Source organism: Lynx canadensis, chromosome E2 (assembly GCF_007474595.2).
Source record: "Lynx canadensis isolate LIC74 chromosome E2, mLynCan4.pri.v2, whole genome shotgun sequence".
Taxonomy (NCBI): domain Eukaryota; kingdom Metazoa; phylum Chordata; class Mammalia; order Carnivora; family Felidae; genus Lynx; species Lynx canadensis.
In genome coordinates this window covers 30,287,494-30,312,619 of record NC_044317.1, presented here as the reverse complement: position 1 = coordinate 30,312,619, position 25,126 = coordinate 30,287,494, and the positions used below count along the sequence as shown (strand labels likewise).

At 45.9% G+C, this 25,126-nt stretch overlaps 1 protein-coding gene across 2 annotated transcripts in view; it reads left to right on the top strand.

The window, feature by feature from the left end:
* FTO (FTO alpha-ketoglutarate dependent dioxygenase) overlaps positions 1 to 25,126 on the top strand; it is a 392,115-nt gene that overhangs the window by 220,625 nt on the left and 146,364 nt on the right. For both annotated transcript variants that reach the window (XM_030299609.1, XM_030299613.2), the window contains exon 8: positions 12,362 to 12,486. In XM_030299609.1, coding sequence (XP_030155469.1) covers positions 12,362 to 12,486 — 125 coding nt within the window. The remainder of the gene's footprint in view (positions 1 to 12,361; positions 12,487 to 25,126) is intronic.

The window sequence follows — 25,126 nt, the reverse complement described above, 5'->3', positions numbered from 1 at the left end:
GCAGAGCATACCATAATACAGCAGAGTAAATATCTGTCACACGATGGTCAGCGAGAACGCCTTCACGTCTTCCTAGAAATCCTGTATTGTGTCTTCTTTGCTGCAAATAACTGAGTCCATTTCAGTGCCTCTGTTTCTTTTTTTCTTCCAAGCTCTCATGCTCTCTGCTTCATGATTCTGTTGACCAGCTGGGGTGCTCATCCTGGAAAGAACCAGCATATTCCGAGGAAGGAGAGGCAGCAGGGAGGCAGAGAAATTCCCATTGGCGTGGAGCTCTAAATGGATCGTTGGTTCGTTTCAGCAGTAGAGACAGTTACAATCCTGCTAATGAATAGGCACTCGAGTGGCATTTCCCATATACGCTGTCTTCTGGTGTGAGGATCGTTTCAGCACCTGAAAATCCTCAGACCTAAAACACTGTGTAAATATTTTCTAACGAAAAGTGCCAACAAAGCCATCCCCCTGCCAACACACATCAGGACTGACAAAGGAAACTACGGATGGTATTACAGTTTTTAGTGCTGTCACTTGAAAATCCTTGAACGGAAAACATCGTGGAAATGTAGATGTGTTCTCCTCAGACCGAAAATACCAGTCTGCAAAGATTTTAGTGACGGACAAAGCTCACAGTCCGCCAGTCACCTGAGGTGGCACCTTCCCCCTTTGCCTGGCGTGGAGTGTCAGCCAGGGCCAGCGGTAGAGCAACCGGAAAATAAATTGATACTTTTTTCCGCACATCGAAGGGATTCAGTTCACAGAATGATGGGAAGGGGGGGGAGGGGGGTGATAAGAGTGTGTTTGTGAGGCTTTCCCCCCTAGTGTCACGCTTTCGTTGTTTTCTGGCTTTTGAAGAAAGCTAGCGCTTCAGAAGCTAGACTGATTCCTGGGCTCTCTTGGTAAGAATAATTATGCTATCTCTTCCACCTCGGTGCGAATCAGCTTTGTTACATAGACCGCACGTGATAGTGACTAAGAGTAGACTCTACAGAAGCAGACGAATCTATTAAGCTCCTTGGAAAACCAGGGGAAAAGAACAATGATTTTGTAAAGTCCATAAAGGTCAGAAAAAGGCTTTCAGTAAGTATGCAGAGACTAGAAATCAAATCCCATTTCCTATCATAAGAAGCCCGTTGTTTTAGCCACAGTAGTTAATGTACTGTACGTGAAAGATTTAAGACTAGTTGGAAAGCTTTGCTTCTGTTTTATTAGGCTGCTATTGAAAAGCCAACAGCATAACTTCGACTAGGTGCTTTGAGATTTCTTAATGGGCTGTCAGGGGCAAGACACCAGGGCTGTGCTATACTGGCTCTTTCCTGTACATTAAAACAACAGGGCCAAGCGATCACATACAGAAGTATGAATTACTTGATGCTTTCTCTGTTCCATATGGCCAGCCATGTCTTTGGCAATTAATCATGTACAAAATCAGTCGAGTGCTCTCTGAAGCATTGAAGTCAACATTTAGTTGTACCTGTGCCAGTGGGGGCAGCGGGGTTGCACGCGTAAAATAGCAGGATGAAGGGCCTGCTGGCGCCACGGCCCAAGCAGCTGGCTTCTATAAACAACGCTTTTTTTTTTTTTTTCCACTCTCCACCTTTCTCTCTCTCTCTCTCACCTTGCTTCTTTCCTTCTTTTCCTCTTTCTCCCACCCTCCCTCCCTTTCTTTCTTTCCCCCACTTCCTTGACATATACATGGTTGGTTTTTCGCCATCACCTGGGACACCAGCATTGCCATCTGGAGCTCCGAGGTCCAGCTTCCAGGCAGGGCCCCAGCACCCTGTTATTTACATGCGTCCAGTAGGCTGTCTTTCCCTCCAGCAGCCTGGGCGTACCGGCAGTTACCGCCGCGACTGTCCCAAGAGTTCGTGCAGTGCCAGGCAGGCTGCTGGGGTTCTGCAGCTTTTAGTGCAACACGGGGGAGGGGGGGGGTGTAGTGATTTCTGTACTGATAGGAGGAGAAACACGGGAGGTCCTGTGAGAGTGCTTTGGGGGAAAAACTAAGTAATTAAGTGTTCAAATGCATGGCAATGGTGTTTTAGGATTTTTAAAAATTCATATCCATATCTTCTGGGACCTTTTTGTCCCCAAATCTTTTTTTGCACAAAATGCTGCTGCCGCCGCCGCTGCTGCTAGACTTCCGGCATTCACGGAGCAGTTTGTAAGTGCCAAGCATTGTGCAAAGTGCTTTAAAAGCAGATTGTCTTCACGTAATCTTCCCAAGAGCAGTTGGTGCTGTTATTAACATACACCTCTTCGCAGATGAGGAAACTGACCCAGGAAGCATTTTCCCGGAATTCCTTCCCCACAGGCATCCTTGATTAACTCTCCGTGAGCTCCCTTAGTTCAGTAGCACATGATGGGAAAAGGCTAACGTCTGTCTTTCTAGCACATTTTTGAGGATCATTTGGTAAACTCTCTTGAAACACTCCATTCAAATCAAGTGGGTCTTTGGGATGAACTGAACCAAGCGTATCCGTAGGTGGGAATAAAAGGCTGCTTTGTGGGCAGACTCTTAGAGACTAACGCCTTTGTGCCTTCCGTTTGGGACAGCCTAGCCCATCTCCTGCTCTCCTGGGTGATCCCCACGTGAAGGGTGGGGGAGGGGAGGGGAGCGGTGGAGACAGCAGAGTGAAGTAACCCAGTGGACGTGGTGGCCAGCGCTGCCTCGGTGTTATCTCTGCAGCCGAGGTCATCCAGGATGTGTCTTCTCAAATTCAGGAAACAGGGGAAAGAAAGTTTTAACATTGTGTAAACATTAGCACCCCCAAAACCCTCCTGCTCCCGGAGAGGGAGATAAAGTAGGCAAAAAGGCCGAGAGGCGTGTTTATTTGTTCTGCCGGGCTGTGGATCCAAGCGGGAGATCTTTGGTGGTGCCCAGTCCGGTTTAGCAAATGCGAAGGCATCACTCAGCATTGAGCTCCGGAGGCCTCACAAAAGAGCCATCTTAAACTGACAATCAGTAAATGAAGGAAGACCTGAGATCGACCTTTCTTTGATGGGACTGAGGCTATCTCAGTGGGTTCTGTGCCTTTCTTCTTTAAAAAAAAAAAAGGGGGGGGAAAGAAAGAAAGAAAAAAAAAAGTGTTCCTGGACTTTTGAAGAGGGGAGCCCTGGTTGGGTTTTTTGACAGCCTGTGGCAATGTTGATGTGAGGAAATAGCTTTCCCAGCCGATAACATCTTAAACCAAGTTTCTTCACAAGTTGAACCTTTAGCCCTCATTATCAGTCCGAGCATATCTTTGCAATTTGTGTGTGCAGAGGGGAAATACAACCCTAACACGAGGCAGCTATGTATATAAAAAGTGTTAGGTAGGGCATTTTCCCCATAATGACAGCATTGCTTTTCTTTTCTTTTTTTTTTTTTTTTTTTTTTTTTTTTTTTTTTTTTTTTTTTTTTGGTGGTGGTGGTGAGGATTGGGAGATGGGAAGGTGGGAAAGGGGACGAAGTCCTGGCATCCTGGTATTTGTATGGCTTTTGAAATTGGAAGAAGAGCAGCTGACATTTTTCTTTTCTTCTTCTTCTTCTTTTTTTTTTTTTAATGAACTGAGCAGAGGGATTACCAGGCACATTTGTGGAATGTCTCCAGTTTCTCTGCATTTCCTTAGACAGAGTTCTCTGATTTGCAAGAAGGAGAGATTAAATCTGAGTTTCAGAGTTAAAGGTCTATCTGAAGCTGTTACCCCGTATCAGAAAGGCACCAAAAGAATTTAAAGACTCCTATAGAATTATTAGTAGGAAGTAAGTGCCGTCATTCTCCTTTTAAATCTCCGCTGTGATTCCTGTCTTAAAACCTTGCATGCTATAAATACTGCATTTCGCACGTATGTCCATGCGTGCTTTCCTTGTGATGCCCCAAAATTAGGACATACGGAGAGTTGCCGCACGTAAAAACGCATCCAACGAGAATTAGGTGAATTGCTGAGTTTTAACTGAATAAATTCAGAATTGGGAGACTTTTCCCAAGAAACATGTTGAACCATAAGCCTAAAAGTCTAGGCTTCTTAGTACCTTAGAGTTTTGGTTTTTCTTTTCTCGATTCTCAATCAGTCAACCTCTCTGTGTCTCCTTCCCTTCCTTCCTTCCTCCTTGTTCTCTCTGGTCGTGGGTTTTTCCCTTTGGCTTTACGCATAAAGCTTTGGGCCAGGAGAAGCTGATAACACTGGGGGACTCTCAGAGTGGGTTGCCAGAGTCCCAAGTAGTTTTTGCTATTGAAACGGAGAAAGTGAGACTCCTCCCTTTGGCTTCTTAGGAGGGTATGCAAAGATTACACGTGATCGTGGCGTAACAAAGCTCTGCAGTTTTAGATACATACATCCTGCCAGAGACGCATGGCCCTTCCACGGAGGCACCTAGGGATCGCACACGCGTATTTTTCTTGATGCTGTTGTTTAAAAGCAGTTTTTGCCACTCTTTTCTTAGAATTCGCACCAGGTGTAGTTTGCGTCAAACCAGACCACGTCTCCCAGATCGCTCTTGAGCTCGAATAGCACTCTGTGGCTTGATTGTTCATCTTCTTTCCCAGACATGCTCCGGCATGCCATTTGGTTTCATTTATTCAGCAGGCCTCTATGGGGAGTCTGTTTTCATGACATAGTGCCAAAGGAGGCACGTTGGAGGGTATTGAGAAGAGACGGGTGTGGACCCTCCCCGCTCTAACAGAGCCCATGCTCTGGAGGAGGAAACCTCTAATGAACAGGTGAATACAGTGGAGCATAACATAGTTTGCGAGGTGTTCGGGAGTGGCACGGAAGCCGGGGTGATCAGCCCTCTGTCATTTGGTGGAAGGACGCGGTTCATGGAAAACTCCACCGAGGAGGTGCTATCCGAGGGTGTTTCGTGAAGAATCAGTAGTTACCGGTCAGTTGTGCAACAAGTAAATACACAGCGTGGAACAGCCACATATTTTCAGGGAACTGAAATTAGTTTTAAATGGAATGGAAGAGGGGCGCCTGGGTGGCTCAGCTCGGTTAAGTGTCCGACTTCGGCTCAGGCCATGGTCTCGCGGTTTGTGGGTCCGAGCCCCGTGTAGGGCTCTGTGCTGACAGCTCAGAGCCCGGAGCCCGCTTCGGATTCGGTGTCTTCCTCTCTCTCCGCCCCTCCCCCCCTCACGCTCTGTCTCTCTCTGTCTCTCAAAAAATGAATAAACGTTAAAATTTTTTTAATGGACCGGAAGATGGCTGGAGATAAAATTTGAGAAGTGACCAGGATCTATGTTAAGAGGGGGTGCTGTTTTGTTTTTGTTGTTTTGGTCAGGTCAAGAATTCGGGCTTCTAAGAAATGTAAGCTTTTTGATCCCTCACATGCCAATAAGCGAAGCATATGTGAACAGAGCCGCTCTGGTTTAGGTGAGGGTTTGGAGGCTGAAGCTCCTTGTTTCCTTTGACCCTGAGATAGCCCCCTAGTAGGAGGAAGATTCATGAGGGGGCGATTGACGTGGATGCCATGGTATGGTCCAGACTAGAGATGGGCCTGAACTCAGCCTGCAGCAGTGGGGAAGAGAGAAGTCTGAGCCATATTGAACAGAGAGGAGTGCCAGGATTTTTTATGGAAAGGAAGGGGGGGGGGGGAGAATAGGATGAGCCCTAGCCATCTGGGTTGGGCAACTGAGTTGATGGTGATGTCATTCACCATTCTCAGGAAATACAGGAGCAAGCAAAAATACCTCACATGTGGACAAGTTGAGGCTGAGACTCCATGTTTGAAGTGTATCTTCAAGGAGAGATAGGCGGTCATGGGCTATATGGGGCTAGAGCCCAGCGGAGAGGTCTGCTTGAAGTCATCAGTCTACAGCAGAACCTTAAAGCCCCTGGAGGGGAGATCACCCGCAGAGAAAGCAAACAGAAGACATGGGATGAGAACTCAGGGTCTTTCCCTGGGCGGGCAACAGTTGAGCGTCTTGAGGGTCCCACAGTGAGGGACCCACATAGGAGTCAAAACAAGATCAGGACACGTAATGGGTGGTGGCCTAAGAAGAGAAAGGGGTCACATAGAACCTGGACTGAGTCTAAAAGTAAAACCCACGATCAGAGGGTAGAGATTCTCTACCCCTAGGGAGATTCCAAACGGTATGCCTCGGGCCCCGGGTAGAGTCTTCTTGTGGTCGCCATTGCTCGGTGGTTGCCTGATTTCCTTTGCAAGATTTTCATTTTCGGTCGTAGACTCTTTCAGGAATGTTGTTGTTAACACAGCACAACCTAGCACGAGTTTGATTCGTGAGCTCTAAACAAAACCCGTCATCGTGGCATATATCCTGGGCACCTCCTCCGCACAAGAACCCGTGGAGAAGTCCTGATGTCATCTCCGGTTGGCAGCCGGGGTGGGGGTGGGGAGGCCCACAGCTAGGATTTGAACAGCTGGCAGCCTTAAGAATGTTCTTCATCTTTTTCTGATAGGCCAGCATGTCCATCAATTTCCGTTGAAAGAGAGTTGCTAATGAAATGAAATTCAGCCCCCCCAGAGCATGATTTCTAAACCTGTGGTTTGCTTGCCCTCTGTTTTGAGGAGAGGGGAGGGAGACTGTGTTTTTGGTAATAGGAGACTATTTAAAAATCGGTACTTGTTTGAAGAGAGCGCCGTGTTACTACGGATGGGAAAATGGGCTATTAACGTTTTTCCTGCATAAAGTCAACCCTTGAGGAGCCAACACTAAGTATAAGGAGAAAAATATCACTGTTAATTCTTGTCAATAGAATGCTCTTTGACACTCTGAAATTAACTTTTATGCAATGAATTCTTTTCACTCCAGATTTTATGAAATGCTGTATTTTAGGGTCCGAATGCTCTATCTAAATTCTCCCATCCTTTTCCAATATCTTGGGAAGATTTTTTTTTTTTTTTTGTAACAGAATCTGGTTCGTAGTCTAGCTCTATTTCTTTATATTTTTACTAACTGCTTACTCAGATGTATTTATATGACACTTGTTATCTACGTTCTTTCTTGTCCCCAAATGATGATGAAAATGAAATGAATTTTGACATTCATTTTAAATTTTATAAGCTTTTCATATGATAAAATCGACTTTGGGGGCTATGCAGGTCTGTGAGTTTTTTGTTTTTGTTTTTGTTTTGTTTTTTTAATTTTTTTTTTCAACGTTTATTTATTTTGGGACAGAGAGAGACAGAGCATGAACGGGGGAGGGGCAGAGAGAGAGGGAGACACAGAATCGGAAACAGGCTCCAGGCTCTGAGCCATCAGCCCAGAGCCCGACGCGGGGCTCGAACTCACAGACCGCGAGATCGTGACCTGGCTGAAGTCGGACGCTTAACCGACTGCGCCACCCAGGCGCCCCGGTCTGTGAGTTTTAATGTACGTATGAACTCATGTAACCACCACCAGTCGGGATACAGAATAGCTCCCTCATCCCCAAAACTGCCTTAGGCTGCCGCTTTGTAACCAACTCTCCCCCATCCTAATCCTTGGCAACCACTAATTTGTTCTCTGTCCTTGTAATGTGCCTTTTCCAGAAAGTTAAATAAATGGAGTCACGCAGTGTTGAATCTTTGGAGACTGGCCTCTTGCACTCAGTAAAATGACTTTGAGATTCAGACAAGTGGCTGCATCTGTCGGTTGGTTGTCCTTTTTTACTGCGGAGCAGTATTCCACTGTATGGATGTACCACAGCCTGTTCCAGAATGGCAGTGTTTTGCATTCCCGCTAGCAGTGTATAAACTTTTAAAAACTTGAATGCTGTTTTAAATGCTCTGGGGTTGACGTTGGCAAATCGTGTTTCACAGTTCCTTGGGGTTTTGAAGAGATGCCCCATGACAAAGGGAGGGCTTCTAGGTCTTCCACTGATCCAGTTTTGCTTTATCTATTGAGTTCCATGGAAAAATACATTTGGGGAGAAAAGAGATCTGTCTGTGGAGTGTTGGAAAACCATTGTAGCAGGGTGGTGCGTCCAGAGCTTGGGATGTGGACCGTGGGTGTTTCTGGGGGGGGACGCTAGGGGGCGCTCCAGGACTCTGCACATAGTGGGGACTGCACTGGGAGAAAGTGGACTCCCTCTTCAGCTCCTTTTCAGTCCACGTCTTTGGATCAGGCGGTCTCCACATCGTTAACATTCACTCGTTAATGACGTCATTTACGGTACAGCAGGCTTCCTTCTCAGAGCCTTCAGCAAAGCAACTTCTATCTAGAATGAAATCAACATGTGGCTTTGTTTTTAATATGTTCTTTTTATGGTTATCTCTTCATTGATGCTGAGTACCACAGGTTTTCCATTTTTCTTTTGAAGCGAATTTATTTTGTACTTTAAAGTGCGGGTCATTGGAAATAAAAATACCAAATACTGTGTACCTTACACTCAAATGTGGCAAGAATCATGGGACTGTGCTAGGATGGCTGAACTTTGGGGAGACTCTACACGGGGGGGTGCTATTTATTTAAATAGACCTTGAAGTGAATCCTTTTGTCAAGTGAAGAGAGCTCCTTGGTAAAGCACGTAACTGTCTTTTAATTTATTTGATGAGTTTATAAGTTTATATAATAGTAAAGCCTTAAAAGACAGCCTTCTCCCGCTCTTTGTTTTTGCAGTACTTGTTTTCAAGCTCCTTCTTTATTTCCCGACTTGACAAATATTTATTAAAAATCATTAGACAAGCACTAGGTGAGGTAGTGAAGTAAACAGACAGGGTCCAGCCCCCGTGAAACTTATTTTCTTAAATCCTTCCTCCTTTCGCCTCTTAGAGGCTGATCAGGGAAAACAAGGGCTTCTGGATAAAATTTAAATGACACAAAAGGCAAAGAAGAGATAAATGACTTTTTAAAAAAGTTATTTGATGCAGTCACATAGAAGATTAATTTTATTTTATTTACGTCTTTGGAGTCAAGTTAGATGTGTACCTTGTCTTCTGTTTGAAACATTTTGCTTATTACTTTGGTAAAATAATATGGATCTGCAGACATAATGATAAGCTTGGGGACGCTTTGAGGTTCTTTCCAACTTTAAGTACACGAGATGGGGCAGCACAACCAAGAAGGAATGCTGTTGTCAGAATACCCACTGATGCCAGGACCTCTCTGAAATTAGACATCTTTTACATCAGAGGTCACAAATTAGCAGCTGAGTTCCATACAGCTGTTGGCATTTCTTGTTTGGCCACACGGCATTTAAAAAGTCAAAAGAAAGGGGACGCCTGGTGGCTTAGTCGGTTGAGTGTCTGACTTTGGCTCAGGTCATGATCTCGAGGTTCGTGACTTCGAGCCCCGCGTCGGGCTCTGTGCTGACAGCTCAGAGCCTGGAGCCTACTTCGGAGTCTACGTCTCCCTTTTTCTCTCTGCCTCTTCCCCGCTCGTGCTCTGTTTCTCTCTCTCTCTCAAAAATGAACAAACATAAGGGGCGCCTGGGTGGCGCAGTCGGTTAAGCGTCCGACTTCAGCCAGGTCACGATCTCGCGGTCCGTGGGTTCGAGCCCCGCGTTGGGCTCTGGGCTGATGGCTCAGAGCCTGGAGCCTGTTTCCGATTCTGTGTCTCCCTCTCTCTCTGCCCCTCCCCCATTCATGCTCTGTCTCTCTCTGTCCCAAAAATAAATAAAAAAACATTGAAAAAAAAATTAAAAAAAAAAATGAACAAACATTAAAAAAAGATTTAATAAAAATAAATAAATAAATAAATAGTTAAAAAAAAAGTTTCCAACACTTAAAAATCAGAAGCTTTCACATTAAAAAAATCAAAACAGATTTCTCATTTTGAAAATTCCTGCGTCTGGCACCACGGCAACAGCCTCTCTGAATGGGCGAGTTGGCTGTTGCTGAAAAGGGACTGCCCTTTTGCACAGAGCATATGCTCTCGTCAGGTAATCTTGTTTAATTCATTCACGTTACCTCTCTGGCTCTGGTAGGTATTTGAATTTGCAGCTCCTGCTTTAGCCACTTGGAGCCTGGGCTTCATGTAGGAGAAGCGCCTAGTAAAAATGAGCATTTCTCCCTGTGCCCGAAGGCTGAAATTGTCATTGCCCTCAACGCTCACAGAGTTTCCAACTGGGTATATCATCTGATGTTGTAGATGTAACTCTGGACCCAGGAGGCCGAGATCAGGGTCGTTTTCGTGGCGAGGGCTAGTCACATGATCTTGGATCCTTTAACAGTGGAGTTACTCACTCCTGTCTTATCTGTGTGTATCCGTGAGACTTTTTGATTGTAAGCAACAGAAACAGATTCTGGTGAATTTGAGCAAAATGGAACTTGGTTGAAAGGAGAGTGGATAACTCAAGGTCTCAAAAGAAGAAGAATGATCTCTACTCAGAAAGTTCAGGAAACCAGGAATACTTTGAGGACCATGGGTGGTAGGAACTAAGGCAATTGATAAACCGCTTCCAAATTTTTCCCCTCTCTTTGTCCTCCTTCTTAAGTGTCTGAAGTCCCGGAAAAGCGAACCAGGTTGGCCTGGGCCACATCCTTCATGGGAGAGAGTGGCACACTTTGACTGGCAAGTCCCTCTAAGACTGCATGCAATACAAGACTTCCCCAAGAGAAGATTTGTGTTGTCACAGGAAAAGGGGGACCGGGCCTGGAGAGAAGGCAACCACACAACAAATGTTCACTACACCTCTTCTCAAGGTTGTCAGAAGGCATTCAGTACATGCTGTGAATCGCTGTAGACGAGCAAGGAAGTGGTATTTCAAGTTACAGGACAAAACCGTGAGCATGCTTTCTAAGTAAATGAAGGCATTGGCATCAGTTAGATAAGGAATATGCACGGAGAGACTAGTACAAAGAAGGTCATAGTCTCATTCCTTTTAGCAGTTGCTTTGGTTACAACATCTCCAAAGAAGCCACACTAACTTTAAATGAAAAACATTTATAAATTCTCAAGATTTCTACTCCAGTTTCGTGCAGATAAGTACGTGTGATGAAAAATTCTCTCATTAAAACTCACCAGGCATTCGCTCACTCAAATTTCAGGTGCCAGTAGAATACTCTTTTGTTTTCTTAATTGTTTTCTATAATGTTACATGAGTTTGCATGTTTAAAATACACACATATAAAACCGGCATACAGGAGTGAGTTGTAGATCAAATTGAAGCAACACTTTCAAATTGGAGTTTTGATGTAATGCCCCTTCTTAGAGTGATGTGCCAAGGCTTCAAATATTTCTTTTATGTTTTTAAAATTTTTTTTTAATGTTTATTTTTTTTTTTTTTAATTTTTTTTTTTCAACGTTTATTTATTTTTGGGACAGAGAGAGACAGAGCATGAACGGGGGAGGGGCAGAGAGAGAGGGAGACACAGAATCAGAAACAGGCTCCAGGCTCTGAGCCATCAGCCCAGAGCCCGACGCGGGGCTCGAACTCACGGACCGCAAGATCGTGACCTGGCTGAAGTCGGACGCTTAACCGACTGCGCCACCCAGGCGCCCCTTTAATGTTAATTTTTGAGAGAGAAGCAGAGGATGTGTGGGATGGGGGGGCAGAGAGAGAGGGAGACACTGAATCCGAAGCAGGCTCCAGGCTCCGAGCTATCAGCACAGAGCCCGACGCAGGGCTCAAACCCACAAACCATGAGATCATGACCTGAGCCAAAGTCAGATGCTCAACTGACTGAGCCACCCAGGAGCCCTGGACTTCAACTATTTCCAAAAGCAACACCCAACATTTCTAACACTAGGTAGAGGCTTGAGTGTTTTTCTACTCACCTGTGAGCCTAATTTCTTTTAAGGGCCATAGCCATGACTGTAGAATAAACGATTCTTCCTCCAATTATAAGTCTGCTGTGCCCAAGAATCCCTGTACACGGTATTTGAAACATGTAGTGGATTTTTAAAGCTGGAAAGATTCATCGAGAATGAATTTGATTTTTGTGCTTTTATCGTTTCTTTCTTTGCAAGATCTTGATTTGCAGCAAGCAAGGAAAACGAGTGAACCAGAAAAAAAAAAGAAGAAAAGAAAAATTTGCTGGCATGGCTGGAAATAGAAATTAATGATTCAAATACGAGTGGCAGTGCAGAAATCCTCAGCTGGGTGGCAGGAAACAGAGAGCGAAAGTCAGAGACTGCTCTTTTTTAAAAGGCAAAACAAACAACTCACAGTGAAGTGTACGTGAAAATCATTTCTAATAATAGCTCATGGGAGGCCGTTCCCAGGAAAAAGACCTTTGGTGCACTGAGGAAATTGAGTGAGAACACACAGTATCTCAATGTGTTACTTAAGGCAATGGGGCTTTTGGAGTTTACCTTATGTGCTTGGTACATTGATTAAATACAAAATATACGCTGGCCATTTTTGACCATCATTTACTGTATTGATTTGTTAGCAGGGGGACTGTAATAAAAAAAGCCATTGATTTACTGTCCTTATTTGCTTATGGGCTTTTTTTTTATTATTAATTTTTCACTTTTCCTCTTTTTTGGACCATTTCTTCTAGACAAATGCTGTGCTTCGTGAAGTTAGAAGAGAGGGGGTCCCCGTGGAACAAAGGAACGAAATCTTGACTGCCATTCTTGCCTCGCTCACCACCCGCCAGAATCTGAGGAGGGAGTGGCATGCCAGGTCAGTTCTGCTTCTGAAATGGGATTTGTGGTCCCTGAACACCAAGAGCTGTGTTTGGCTAAGCCCTTCCTTCTACCACTGGCCTCATCCCTGCCATTTGGGGAGCCATGAACCATAAGCAAGGTGCAGATGCTTTCAGCCAAAGTTAGCTCTCCCGCACGTGGTACCTACACTAATTGGTTATGAGCCATGATGTCATCTGTAGGTATATATCATTTATCCCTGAGTGCAACATTTAGCATAAATGTTTGCATCTTGAGCAGAATATAATAGAAGTCCCTGCTGCTGAATAGAAGCACCCTTTTAATCAACAGTCTAAAAGACCAACATTGCGATTTAGCACTGGGAAATTCACACAGTGCTCTCACATCTCTCCGTGAGAGGCAGATCGCTTGAAAGTGGTCTGTTTATCAACCCCAGTTTTAGAATTGGCCAAGTAGGAATTGTGGTGGCTTCAACCTACTTTCTTTGCCCGTGGACCTGCCTTTGGGTTAGAAAGCAGTTACCGGGAGAAAGTTCCTACACATTATCAGTTTTTACAGAATTGATGCTTGCATACTACAGACTCTACTCTCCTGCTCTTCTTTGAAAAAGACTTGATGGGTGGAAGGCTGGAACCAGTTCCCCAAATGTCAGGGTTACCCTTTTAGATCTGCAGTTGGTAAAAATGGTTGGCTTACCGTCTGTCTCTCAGCAATAGAGAGAGGAATCCGGGAGATCATGCTGTATTTTTGTCTCGGAGTCTTATTTGATACTGAAAAATCCTATGTGCCTGGGAGTTCTCCAAAGGAGTCCATGCAACAGAATTTGTAATAATTTATGGCTTTACTAGTAGCGGTTATCGTAAAAATAGGTTTGTCTGAACAACGCTGCAGATGAGCACTTTCCAAGAAAGGAGACAGTAAAGACCATGAACTGTCCATCTCAGCTGTTGGAAAGCCGTTCCCCAAGTACGTGCATGATCTCTAAATTCACACTTGCGCTAAAACAATAATTTTATTTATTTATTTTTAAAAATTTTTTTTTCAACGTTTATTTATTTTTTTTGGGACAGAGAGAGACAGAGCATGAACGGGAGAGGGGCAGAGAGAGAGGGAGACACAGAATCGGAAATAGGCTCCAGGCTCTGAGTCATCAGCCCAGAGCCTGACGCGGGGCTCGAACTCACGGACCGCGAGATCGTGACCTGGCTGAAGTCGGACGCTTAACCAACTGCGCCACCCAGGCGCCCCTAAAACAATAAGTTTAAAATTCGCCCTGTTATTCTCCCTCTCCCCTCTCTTTTGTAGTATGGTCTGATAAGAGTAAACGACAGTTTCAGCAACAGTAATTAAATGATCTCCAATTTAACTCTGCTTGTACTCCACTTTAAGCACATATATTCATTAAAGTATGCATATTTTATTAAATACTGGGAATATCCATGCAGGGACATCTGAGCTGTGTTTCCCTGTTTAGCCTTCTATACATTGCCCCCCTCCCTGGTGATTCTTACTAAATAGGAAAGAAAGAAAAGAAAAGAAAAAAGAAAAGAGAAAGAAAGAAAGAAGGAAAGAAAGAAAGGGAAGGAAGGAAGGAAAGCAAGCAAAAGAAAGAAAGAAAGAATTTCCCTGTAACCTCTCTCCCACCCCCCACCCCCCCATCCCTCCAAAGACAGCACAGCTCAGAGACCAAATGTTGAGGCTGGATGTCTTCTGCTGAGTGCATTCGGTTTGTTAACAATAATTTCCTAGTACACCATATCATCAGACAACAAGGCCAAGATGGCCTGTTTAAGAGGAGTCTGGTTTCAGCATTTCTGGCCCTTACTGCTAACAGTTTAATCAGGAGCTGGAGCCAGTGTTGAAGTTGATGTAGTCTAGCATCTGAAACAAAAATTCTCAGGTCCTTTGTGGTAGGGGAGGAGAAAAGAAAGAGCTTAGTGGCTGACACTGTGCAGACCTCCTTCAAACTAAACACCTGAAAGAAAATTTCAAGAGGGTCACGTCTTGAGAGCTCAGAAGGAAAAGTGTCTTCAGAGTATTAAATAACCATAATCCTTCCCCCCCCCACCCCTTCTCCGCCCCCATTTGATGTTTCCCATCCCAGTGACCTATCTAAAAGACTCATCCATATGATCTGTATAAACAGACTGTTACCATACGCCTCTCTTTTCCTCATCAAAGCTTCCTCTGGCCGTCTGGAATCGGGCACTGCCCTGAGTCGCCATCAGGCCGGTGATGGTGAAAGTCACAGAGCATCCACTGCCGTGCTAACCGAGCCGGCTGGGTCGTAGACATCGGCCCATTGTGTACTTTGGAATTACACGAGGAAAAATGCACTTTGACAGAAAAGAATTAGCGCTAGCCAAAGGCCAGGCAATAGGTTACCGTATTTTGCTTTCATCAAAGCTATCAGGGGATCAGTGAGATTAGATAATAGAAATTTTTTCCTCCGAAAGTTAAATACAGATGACTCTAATTACCTTATATTGCACGTTAGAGAATGCGTGATGAATAGTACAACTTCCAAGAAATGTAGATCGGCGACGACGCTACAGCTGGCAATGAGTTTAGGAGAAGTCTATTGTAATAAAGGTTCCCCCCCCCTTCGCCGCCGCGCCCCCCTCCCCCCCCTGCCCCCGCCCCCTCCTTCCGCTGGTTCCTTTGCAATAACGATATTAGGAAGAATATTTTTAAGCAGAACTTGTAACTAGGTTTTAAAATATTTGTATCTCTCCCCGGCCAGGAGTCGAGCCATTGTTTGGGACTCCCTGAAGTCTCTTAAACTGAAAGCATATGTTCCCCGTGATTTAGCTTTTTGAGGAAAAGTGTCAATTCTGCATGACTCGGGGTAACCGAGTTTGTCACAGTGTCATACAACCCTGCGATTCCAGAGGCACATCTGAATGCTGCGGGTTTCCTTCCCGAAGCTCGGTAATCCCATAAACAACCCTCTCCAAATAGGCTTATTAGGGCTGTCTGCTCACTTCCCCCGAGCTGAATGATCCAAAGTACATCAGGAGAAGCTGTGTGAATGCAGGGTAAGTGTTAACAGAAGCGGTACAGAATTTCTGAAGATTTGGCTTTGTTTATACAGTCCACTCTGCCTGATGGACAGCTTGTTATAGCTTTTAAAGAACTGGGCAAGCCCTCTGATCTGACCCCTTCTTGACCTCCGCAGCCCAAAGGTCGGTCTGCAGCTAATAAACTCTGAGGTTCTTAGGGTCTACTGTAGGAAAAGGCAGGAAAAGAGCAGCTGCAGGGACTGGGCGTCCCAGGATAGGCTGCTTTCGGGTCACTCTCTGATAATGAAAATGATTACCAAATTATATGGAAGTTTAACCGCAATAGTGAGTGAGGGGAGGGTGGAGCCCCGCGTATTAGGTTTGATAAATGAACTGTGAAGGGGCCCATCTGGCTCTCAACATCTTTTCTCCCCCTCTTTCCCTACCAAGGGGAAACATTTTAAAATAACAGCAGTACATATAGACTCAATGACCCATGCAAGGAGCTGGAATGGATTAAGATTTAATGGTGACAGTGGAAGAAATTATCATTTGAAAAGTGCGCTGAAGAAAAGGTACAGTTCCGTGTCCGTGCCCGGCTTGTTTTTCTAAATAAAATATAGCAAAAAATCAGTGCCTTTGTTTATGTTCCGCAAATCCCCAGCGCCTTTCCTAGACTGGTGAGAATTTTGAGGGCATGCTTACTGTGGAGTAATTATCTGTAAGTCCGCTAAAGGAAAGGAATGGGCTTCCTTTGCCTTGAACATGTCGGAATGAGAATCAGATATTTTATTTCAGCTTGCTTGCCCAGTTGAGAGGACGTGCGTAAATCAGGTGTTAGAGCAAACGTCCTCAAAAAAAAAAATTGTGATCCACTTCAGCCTCTGGCCACTGAATGTTACGCATTTTTGGATGCTGAATATACTTGTGGCTCTCCGACACTGTTTTGTTGCTACCACAACTTTGCAGGTTTTGTTTTGTTTTGTTTTCTGTAAAAGGAAGCGGAAAGCGCATAACGTTAATTGAGTAGATAGGTATGTTCCTTTCTTGATTCCTCTAAGAACCATCAGAGCGATGCTAATTATTCCCAATAATGGGCGTGTCACACGTATGTTCTCTTACTGTGAATTGATAAGAATAATCTACTTAAAGCTGTCTCCCAACTCCCTGTGAACATAGAATGTCCTGGTTTCCGGCCAGTGACGTTGGGGTGCACAAAGCTCCGTGCTCTCGTTCACGGAGACAGCGGACCCAGCCTGTAACTCTGTGTTCTGAAAAAAGAATGAATTTATTTCGTCATCATTTTTGTATGTTTTGTATACCTGCCGTGCACAGAATATTGCCTGAGCTGCTGTGCAGGAGGGAACGTGTTCGGCAGCCAGTTTAAGAATGGACCCGGGGATGAGGTTCTAGCAGGTTCCCAGAAAGGGGCCGTGAAAAGGATGGCGGTGGAGCCGTCGATACCACAACGGAGGGGCAAGTCGGCTCTGACCCACTCAGGAGAGTATTTCACGGTAGATGTCTTTGAAGACTAGAATTGCTGTTCTGTTGTAAAAACTCCTCTTATGTTGAACGACACGGCCTACATATACAAGTCTCACCCAGACAATAATTATATTGAAAATAGAAACCCAAAGCTTCTAAACATTATCCAAATCAGTGTGTCCCATCTTAGGTTTGACTCGACCGTGTCTGTCTGTGGGGATTCATAGTAAGCCAAGAGCTAGGTGAAGGCTAACACAGGGAGGTGAGGAACACTTGTAGAATTAACTGTGCTTCCTAACTTTGAAACAGTGCCTTTAAATTTTTGCTGAGTAAGATGCAAAGACAAAAACATAAGACGAGAGCCAGGCCATTAGGGTTTTGTTTTTTTTTCCAACTGAGATATAATTCACAGAATATAAAATTTCACGTGAACGTAAAATTAATCATTTTGAAGTGTACAATTAGGTGGGGGTTTTTTGGTTTTTTTTTTTTGTTTTTTTTTTTTTAGCATATTCACAAGATTGTGCAGCCATCACCATTATCCAATTCCGGAGCATTTCCATTATGACTGAACCCCTGGGCCTGTTAACAGCCACTCTCAATTCCCCCTTCTCCCCGAAGTCCCTGGCAATCATTAACCTACTCTCTGTCTCTGTGGATTTGCCTGTTGCCGACATTTCGTGTAAATGGAGTCCTACAATATGTGGCCTTTCGTATCTGGCTTCTTTCACTTAGCATAATGCTTTCAGAGTTGATCCGTGTTGTACCATATCAGTACCTGTTCCTGTTTATTGCCAAGTAATATTCCACCGCATGGAGAGACCCCATTTTGTCTTTCCATTCATTGGTTGGTGGACACTTGGGTTGTTTCCACACTGCTTGGCAGCTCTGAATAACACTGCTGTGTACATTTGTGTGCGGGTTTTCGAGTGGCATCTTTTCTGTTCCACTGAGCGTTCCATTGAGTGTAAGTCCAGGAATAGCACGGCCAAGTTGTACAGTAACTCTGTGTTTGACTTTTTGGGGAATTGCCAGACTGGTTTCCACATCTGCTGCATCATTGTATATTCCTGTGGCTTTTCCACAACCTCACCAACATTTCTTTTCCTTTTTTTTTTTTTTTTTTTTTTTTTTTTATTATAGATATCCTGGTGCTGTGGTCGTGGTTTTGATTTGCATTTCCCTGATGATGCATGATGCAGAACATCTTTTCATGTGCTTAAGACCATTAGGTTTTTATTAGGAGATTTAAACACATGGCTGACTTAAGCACTTACCCCCCTCAAATGGGAGAGAACCCACGAGCCCATGAGGGGTATCTGGCTTATTGCAGGAATGGAGTGCCACTGTGAAGCTGGCATGAGAATACACTTGTGTCTATTTCCCCATTCCCGTGGGTAGGGCTTTGTTTATCTGCCTGTGGCCCAGCTTCTGTGTTTTGGGAGATCCCCTACTTAGTCGTTAGCCCATTCTCTTACATTTCTTTCCTTACAGCTTCGCTGAGCATTGCACACCGGGTAGGAATGTAACCTGATGAACTAGAAGCTCTGTCTCCTTAGAGCGCCTCCATTCTAGGCTCAAACAGGACTTTCCGCGGTCCCACAGTAGACGACTTCATTTGGGTCCAAGGAGCCTTAAGACGGTGCTGAGAGCAGTTTTAAAAATGTTTATGGCAGTTTCTTAGAAAAGCTTTTAGAACCAGTTCCTCCCAGTTAAAATGAGCTCTCTGGACCGAGATGGCTCTCTGTACGTGTCTTCCCCGTATTGGGCTTCGCCAGCTCATGCTATTGCCAAGTTAGCCCTTTTTCTGGACAAGAGAACCATCTTACTGTTGACTGCCTTCCATTCGCCGTAACTGTCACCATCACCACCCACCTCCAGGACGGATCCACTCTGGACATCTTCTTAGGGCTCCAAGATCTAGTAGTTCTAACCTTTTCTAAGCCAGTCAGCTTCAGAGCTCTGATCTGGGTGCAACAAATAAACTAGTTTGTGTCAATTACTTCTGGGGACCAGCGCTAGTCCTAAGACTAGCACGTTAAGGTTTTCTCCGTGGATATGTGGTCTCTGCTTTTGCCTCCTGGCCGGCCTGGATTATATGCAGAACCAACAAGCTAGCCCAGTCCAGTTTAGCAACGAACTCTTATTTACTGAATGTTTGTTAATGTGCAAATAACTCTGCGAAGTGCCGTGGGAAATACTAAGAGGAGTCCGGCAGAGTTTCAGTTTTGAAATAATGGATAGCTTCATGCGGGGGAGGACAGGTTTAGTAGGAACACCATCGCGTGCAGATTTTCCTTCTTGCGTCGCGGGATCCTGGAAGATGACTTAGCCATGGACTCTGCTGCAAGGCCACGTCCAGTTTGGGGGAAGCTTATGGAAAGGAATCACCTGACATGTACCATATCATTACTTGACTCTGTGTTTCCATTTTGTTTCGGCTGCCGGGATGTGAACTTCATGAGGGCAGGGGATCTGCCTGTTCGCCAGCTGTAAAACCTGCCGCCCGGATCACATTAGGCTGTCTCCTCCGTGAGAACCATGCCCTATACGAGCAGGGACCCTGTCGCCTGGCATTCAGATCTGTTCGGTGGCTGGCTGAATAGAATAGCTTCCCTCTCAACCCATCCCTGTATTTATAAGTACTTTGCCTTCCTTCCTAATTTTGAAGAGGGATGACCACTGGGGATGCTGGCCTGTTGGGATTTTTTTTTTTCGGGGTGGGGGTGGGGTACATATTCATCTGATCTCGCCAGAGGTTGGAAACCTTAAGGTTGGATGTAGGAGATCTCCGCTAATGTGGTTCTTTGGCATTGGAGCCCCAAGACTGCACCCTGCCCCCTGCTTCCGTCCTGAGGGAGGAAGGACACTCTGTGCACAGGCTGTTTCGGCCACTTGAGGAGGAGTCCAGAAGTGAACGCCATGGAATTGAGCTGGGATCAGGACGAAAAGACGCGGTCTCGTCCCTGAGGCACCCATTCCTGATCCCTTGCCATGCCCAGAAGTGAACTAGGACTGGGGGAGAGGGGAAAGGCCTCCCTAGAGTCATTCCTCTGGATGGGAGGATGGCTTTCAGGCCGGGAGGGGCGGAGCTGAGTCTAAACTCGGCTTCCCGTTCGCATCTTACCTGCTCCAGTCAGTCGCAGGCTGCCTGCTAATATCCTGATGTGGCTTTAATGATATCAGCGCACAGTGACCAGCATCAGCCTTGGTGACCTGACATCTGGGCCAGAATTTGTGTGGCGCCCTCGGGAACTCTGGTCACCAGAAGTGGCGCCACCAGCCCCGAGGACGGGCTATGAGATGAGGCTGATATAATTCTCTTCTGAGCCGGCACGTGACGGAGTCCTTTGGACGTGTCAGCCACTGTCGCTCGCGTTAGGGAGGGGGGCTGCTGCTTCTGGCTGAGTTCGTCGGGAACCGGAAGTTGTGGCATCTGCGGTTCCGTAGCCGTCCCCTGCAACCTGCTGACTTGGTCAGCAGGGTTGGGGTGGAATAAACGAAGGAGCTTCCAGGGAGAAACAGGGAGGCGCTAGCCTGCTAGCTGACATCTATGGCTTTCCCTTCTAGTGCATCTGTCCCTTCTTTAATAATTGCAATCTCTGCTTTCCGTGGCCCTTAGCAGAAGAATGTCCTGTGTGTATCTGAACCCGATTGCTCCATAAAACCCAGTAACTCCATAAAACCTCCTCATAAATGTGTAGGAATTGAAGCATTGTGTAAATTTAGAGCGAGGATTAAATGCGTCTAGAGATAGGGTTACCTTTTTTCCCAGATACAGCAACTTATCTTAAGGAGGCCAGTGTTGTTGATGTTATTACCATTGTTACTGTCATCATTTGAACCGTTTTATGGGAGACAAAAGCCAATTGACTTCTGCGCATTTTATTTGTAAAATCAACACATAGGCTTCGGTATGAGCTCTCCTCCTGGCGGATCCTGACTGTGATCGGTTGCTGACTTACTTCTTACAGACAGTGCTTCTTAAACTTTTCGAGAAAGCATCGATTGATTCATTTATTTACCCAACAAGTACTTATTAAATAGGGCTTGCTCTTTGTCGGGCACTGTTCCGGGTCCTGGAAAGGCAGCAGGGAACAGCACTGTTGTGAGTGTTTGTCCCCTGGAGCTTGTGTTCTCAGTGGAAGGAGAGACCAGAACTGCTTCCCTAAGTGGAGCTCTGAAAATGTCTTGGGGGAAAGGTACCGTAACTCCCATAATCCTGCGTATTCAACAACACTCAGTAGAACCAAAATACGATCCTGCAGTCGAGAGAAAGATCGAAAACGTCCTTTTCTGGATCTTCGTCATAAAATGATCCCTTGTTGTAAAACTTACCCTTCCGGTTCTGGCGAGTCACATTTGTGAGCTGTTCGTGGGATACCGGTTTCTAAGGAACACCATAGCATTCATTTCTCCTTAGACAGTCTGCACTCTGGTTCCCAGGGACTTTTCAAAAAGATGTGTCACCTTAAAGGCCTTCACTTTGCGAAGGCTCAAATGCAGGCTGTGTTACACCCACAAATATCTCTTCAGAGGGAAGCCGTCCCTGCCTGGTAGGTGTTGGGGGAGTGCGTGTGTGTTAATGGACTCCGGCACGTAGTAAACGGTGGTTATAGTTAGCGTGAGCAAGCTGTCAGTCACGCATTGATTCAGCAAATATTTATCGAGTGCCTGGCTGCTACCAGACTCTATCGTAGGCCTTGGGATTATAGAGATGAGTAAGACTTGACCAGGGGAAGTACATTAGGCGGTGCAGTATCCTAAGTGCTGTGAAGGAGTTTAAGTCAGGATCCTGGGCGAAGAAAGTGGAAAGAGAGGGGCAGTGTTCTTGTGTGACTCTCACTTGTGTGCCCAGCCATTCTGGGGAATACCGCTCCGTTGTGAAATTGTGTTGGCTGCGAGTGGGTAGGTAGCACTTTGTCTCCAGAAGGAGTGGGAAATAGGCGAGAAATCTATACGTGGTTATGGGTCATGGGATAAAATCTGGGCTGCCTCTTTCTAGAGAGATCTAGTTCTCAATGATAAAGGTGTGGGGGGGGGGGGGGGGGGTGGTGTGGATTTCTCTCAGAGCAAATTTCAGTAACGTGGCCTAGAGGTTGGGAGCGTAGATCCTGAGCAGGTTGTCTGAGTCTTGGATCCGTGTCCATAACTCCAGGCAATTATAGAGACGTTACGTAACCACTCTGAACCTCAATTTTCTCATTTGTGACTTGCACAGGGGATCATGACAGAGCTTATTTCATAGGGCTGATTGACAGATTCCGTGTAAAACACCCTGAGCAAGTATCTGTAACATATTAGCTGCTCAGTAAAAAGTACCCATCACCTTTAGATCAAGACAGGAAAGTCTGTATGAGCCCAGCCACGTTCATCCTCTGCGAGCAAGCCCCCGTGCAAAATCCTAGCCTCGTGGTAGGGACCCCACATTGCTGAATCGGTGTGAGGATGAACACTAGCTGCATCTTGCCCCGTGCCGGGCTCTGCTCTAAGCACGGTCACATAGAACTGACCGAGGCCTGAACTCCAGCTTGCATCCTATCTCCAGCTATGAACTCTGGGCCAGGCACTCCGTGTCTCAGCAGCTTCACCCAAAAGAGAAGCAGCGTGATCCAGGTGGCCCGATGGACAAGGGACAAGGCGCGGTTCTATAAGTGAGACCCCCCGGGGGCAGCTGCAGGTAGGGGAGGTGTTCCCCCTGATGACTTCAGTTCACCTCCCTCCCTCTCTCCACTGTCCTTGAAATGCGAAGTTGTGCTAATTCTACTAGAGAGAGCTGCTAACATTTGTTGAGAACCCACTAAGGGCTCAGATTTTTCATGTTTTACGAGATGAGAGGCTAGAGGCAGAGAGGTACAGAGTAACTTACCCGAGGCAGCACCGCTCACAGTGGAGGTGGCAGAAGGGAGCCGCAACAAGGCCTTGCCACCACTCCTAGGTGCACTCGGCGCTTTGAAGTGGGTCTCCCCATATGGGGCTTCGAGCCCTTCCCGGATCCTTCCCAGTGTGGAGAACAGCAGGTGTGCATTTGTAAAGGTTTATTTCCTCCGGTAGCTAAACATGTTCGGCACTTTTTAGTTGCGGGTGCCTCACTCTCTCTAAAGAAATAATTTGCAGCCCGCGCTTTATGAAGTAAGCCTTTTCAAGGAGAGTCATTACCTTTATCGCTATGCCATTCTTTTATATTGGTTACAATCTTTGAGAAGGAGGGATCGGGGGCGCAGATGAGAACATCAAAGTCTAGCCTCAAGAATCTGTAAATCCTCTAAGTGGAGTAATTTTGAGGCGGGGTTGGTTAGCCAAGGCTGATTTGAGTGGGCTCCCTTTGGGTGATCGGATAGCATTTATCTGCTGTACGACGGGTCGCTCACCAGTTCTACGGTGTGTTTATGCCTAGAAGACCATTTACCGCACGTGGAGAGTCATGCTCTTATTCTATCTTGGGATGTCCCCAGTGTGTTTGACAAATTTACGCTGTAATGTATATTCCGGGTTCTAGATAAAAGTTTCACTCCGCTTTCGGTTGAGGCAGTAATGGGGGGTGAGGGGTGGTAAGGCACAGCTCCGGCGGCCTGTAGGGGACACTGTTGCATCGTGGATCAGAATGAGTTTCAGCATCTTGTCCCAGGACAAAAAACAAAACAGATCACAAAACAAAAATAGGTCAGTCCCCTTCACATTACTAGTTGAAATGATCTGAATGATTCCAGTGTGCCTACGAGAGTCTGTTTTCAGGTATTGATCAGGCTGTTTAGTATCTGCCCGAAAGGAACAGTTGAGCGTCACTTTCCAAGATGGGAGCGATTGACACTTTCCTGATTAGCTTTCTCTCCATACTCTTCCTCTGGACAGGGTACTTTTTTAGTTCAATAAACCTCCAGGTTTAGCGGACCTATCTTCATTTTTCGCGAAGGCGTGCCCCCGTCAGGTTGAAATGCTTTAGTTCTGTCGTATTCTAAATAAATATCGTGAGGCTCCTGAAGGGCATTCTGGAAGTTCTGAGTCTCTTCTCATCCATATCTTCTTCGTCGCCGAAAAAGATGCTATTGACTGAGAAAATGAAGTCATGTCTGTCAGGCAGACCTGTGTAGGGCTCAGCCCGAGCTCCAGGAAGCCCACACTGCCAGATGCTCTCGGTTCGGATGTGTCTCTCCTTCCAGACCAGACCCGGCCTCCATGCCCGTCCGGGTGCCCCGGGGCCTTGCCGGCACAGCCTCCACCCCCCCGCCGCCCAGCTCTGGCCTCTTCCCCTACTGGAATATGGGCCCTGGAAAGGCGATTGTAATTAACCCTCGCAAAGCAGAGGTTTTGCTAAGGCAGCGCGCACCGTAATGATTTTGTTAGCTTGCTACATTTCCAGTCTTACCATCAATTATGCCATGTGTTTCGTCCAGTTGGTGCTACCCTCCCAGTGTTAATTATAACCTACAAGACTGTTACAGTTAATTTTATGGCAAGCATATTGTCTCTTCAAGGCTCCAGAGCAGCTCATAAATTATCTTGAAGGTAAAATGTAACTTGGGGAACTAGTTAGGAAAATTCCATCCATCTCGCTTAGGAACCGCAGCTGCTCCTGTCAGCTGCCTCGCTGCCGCATTGTGAAGGAATTAGGGTGGGTCAAGTTGAAGAGGGGAGGCCCGGGCTGTCACCGAGGAGGAAGGCTGTCCTGGCCCTGTCAGACAAGTACCTTCTGCCAATCCCTGGTGGTTTCCCTTCGCAGGCAGGAAGAGGCAGGCAGCGCAGGTGGATGGTCCCCAAGCTGTCTGTATTCATTACTTTACAGAAACTTGTTGTAGGTAGGCAGGTCCGGAGACCTTTCCTCTTCTCTGTTGTCATGATGTTAGGCATCATCTGCAAAGTGTGAGAGAGATAACTCTATAACTGACTCCGGGCTTGGGCCGGGAGACAGCAGAAGGCCGAGGGGCGGGGAGCCGGCGATGCCTCCCTGCAGCCCCCCGGAAAGCCCTGCGCTGCAACGAGCATTTTATTTGCGGTTGTTATTGTTCCCGTAATCTGATAAAGTGAGATTTCACCGTGAACTTATGTACTCTAAAATTGCCTACTAAATAAATTAGCAGGTTATCTTATTGGGATAATAAACACACTCTTTCTTTCTTTCTTTTTTTTCCTCCCCCCTGCCTCCTCACACGAAGTGTAAGCTTTACATTC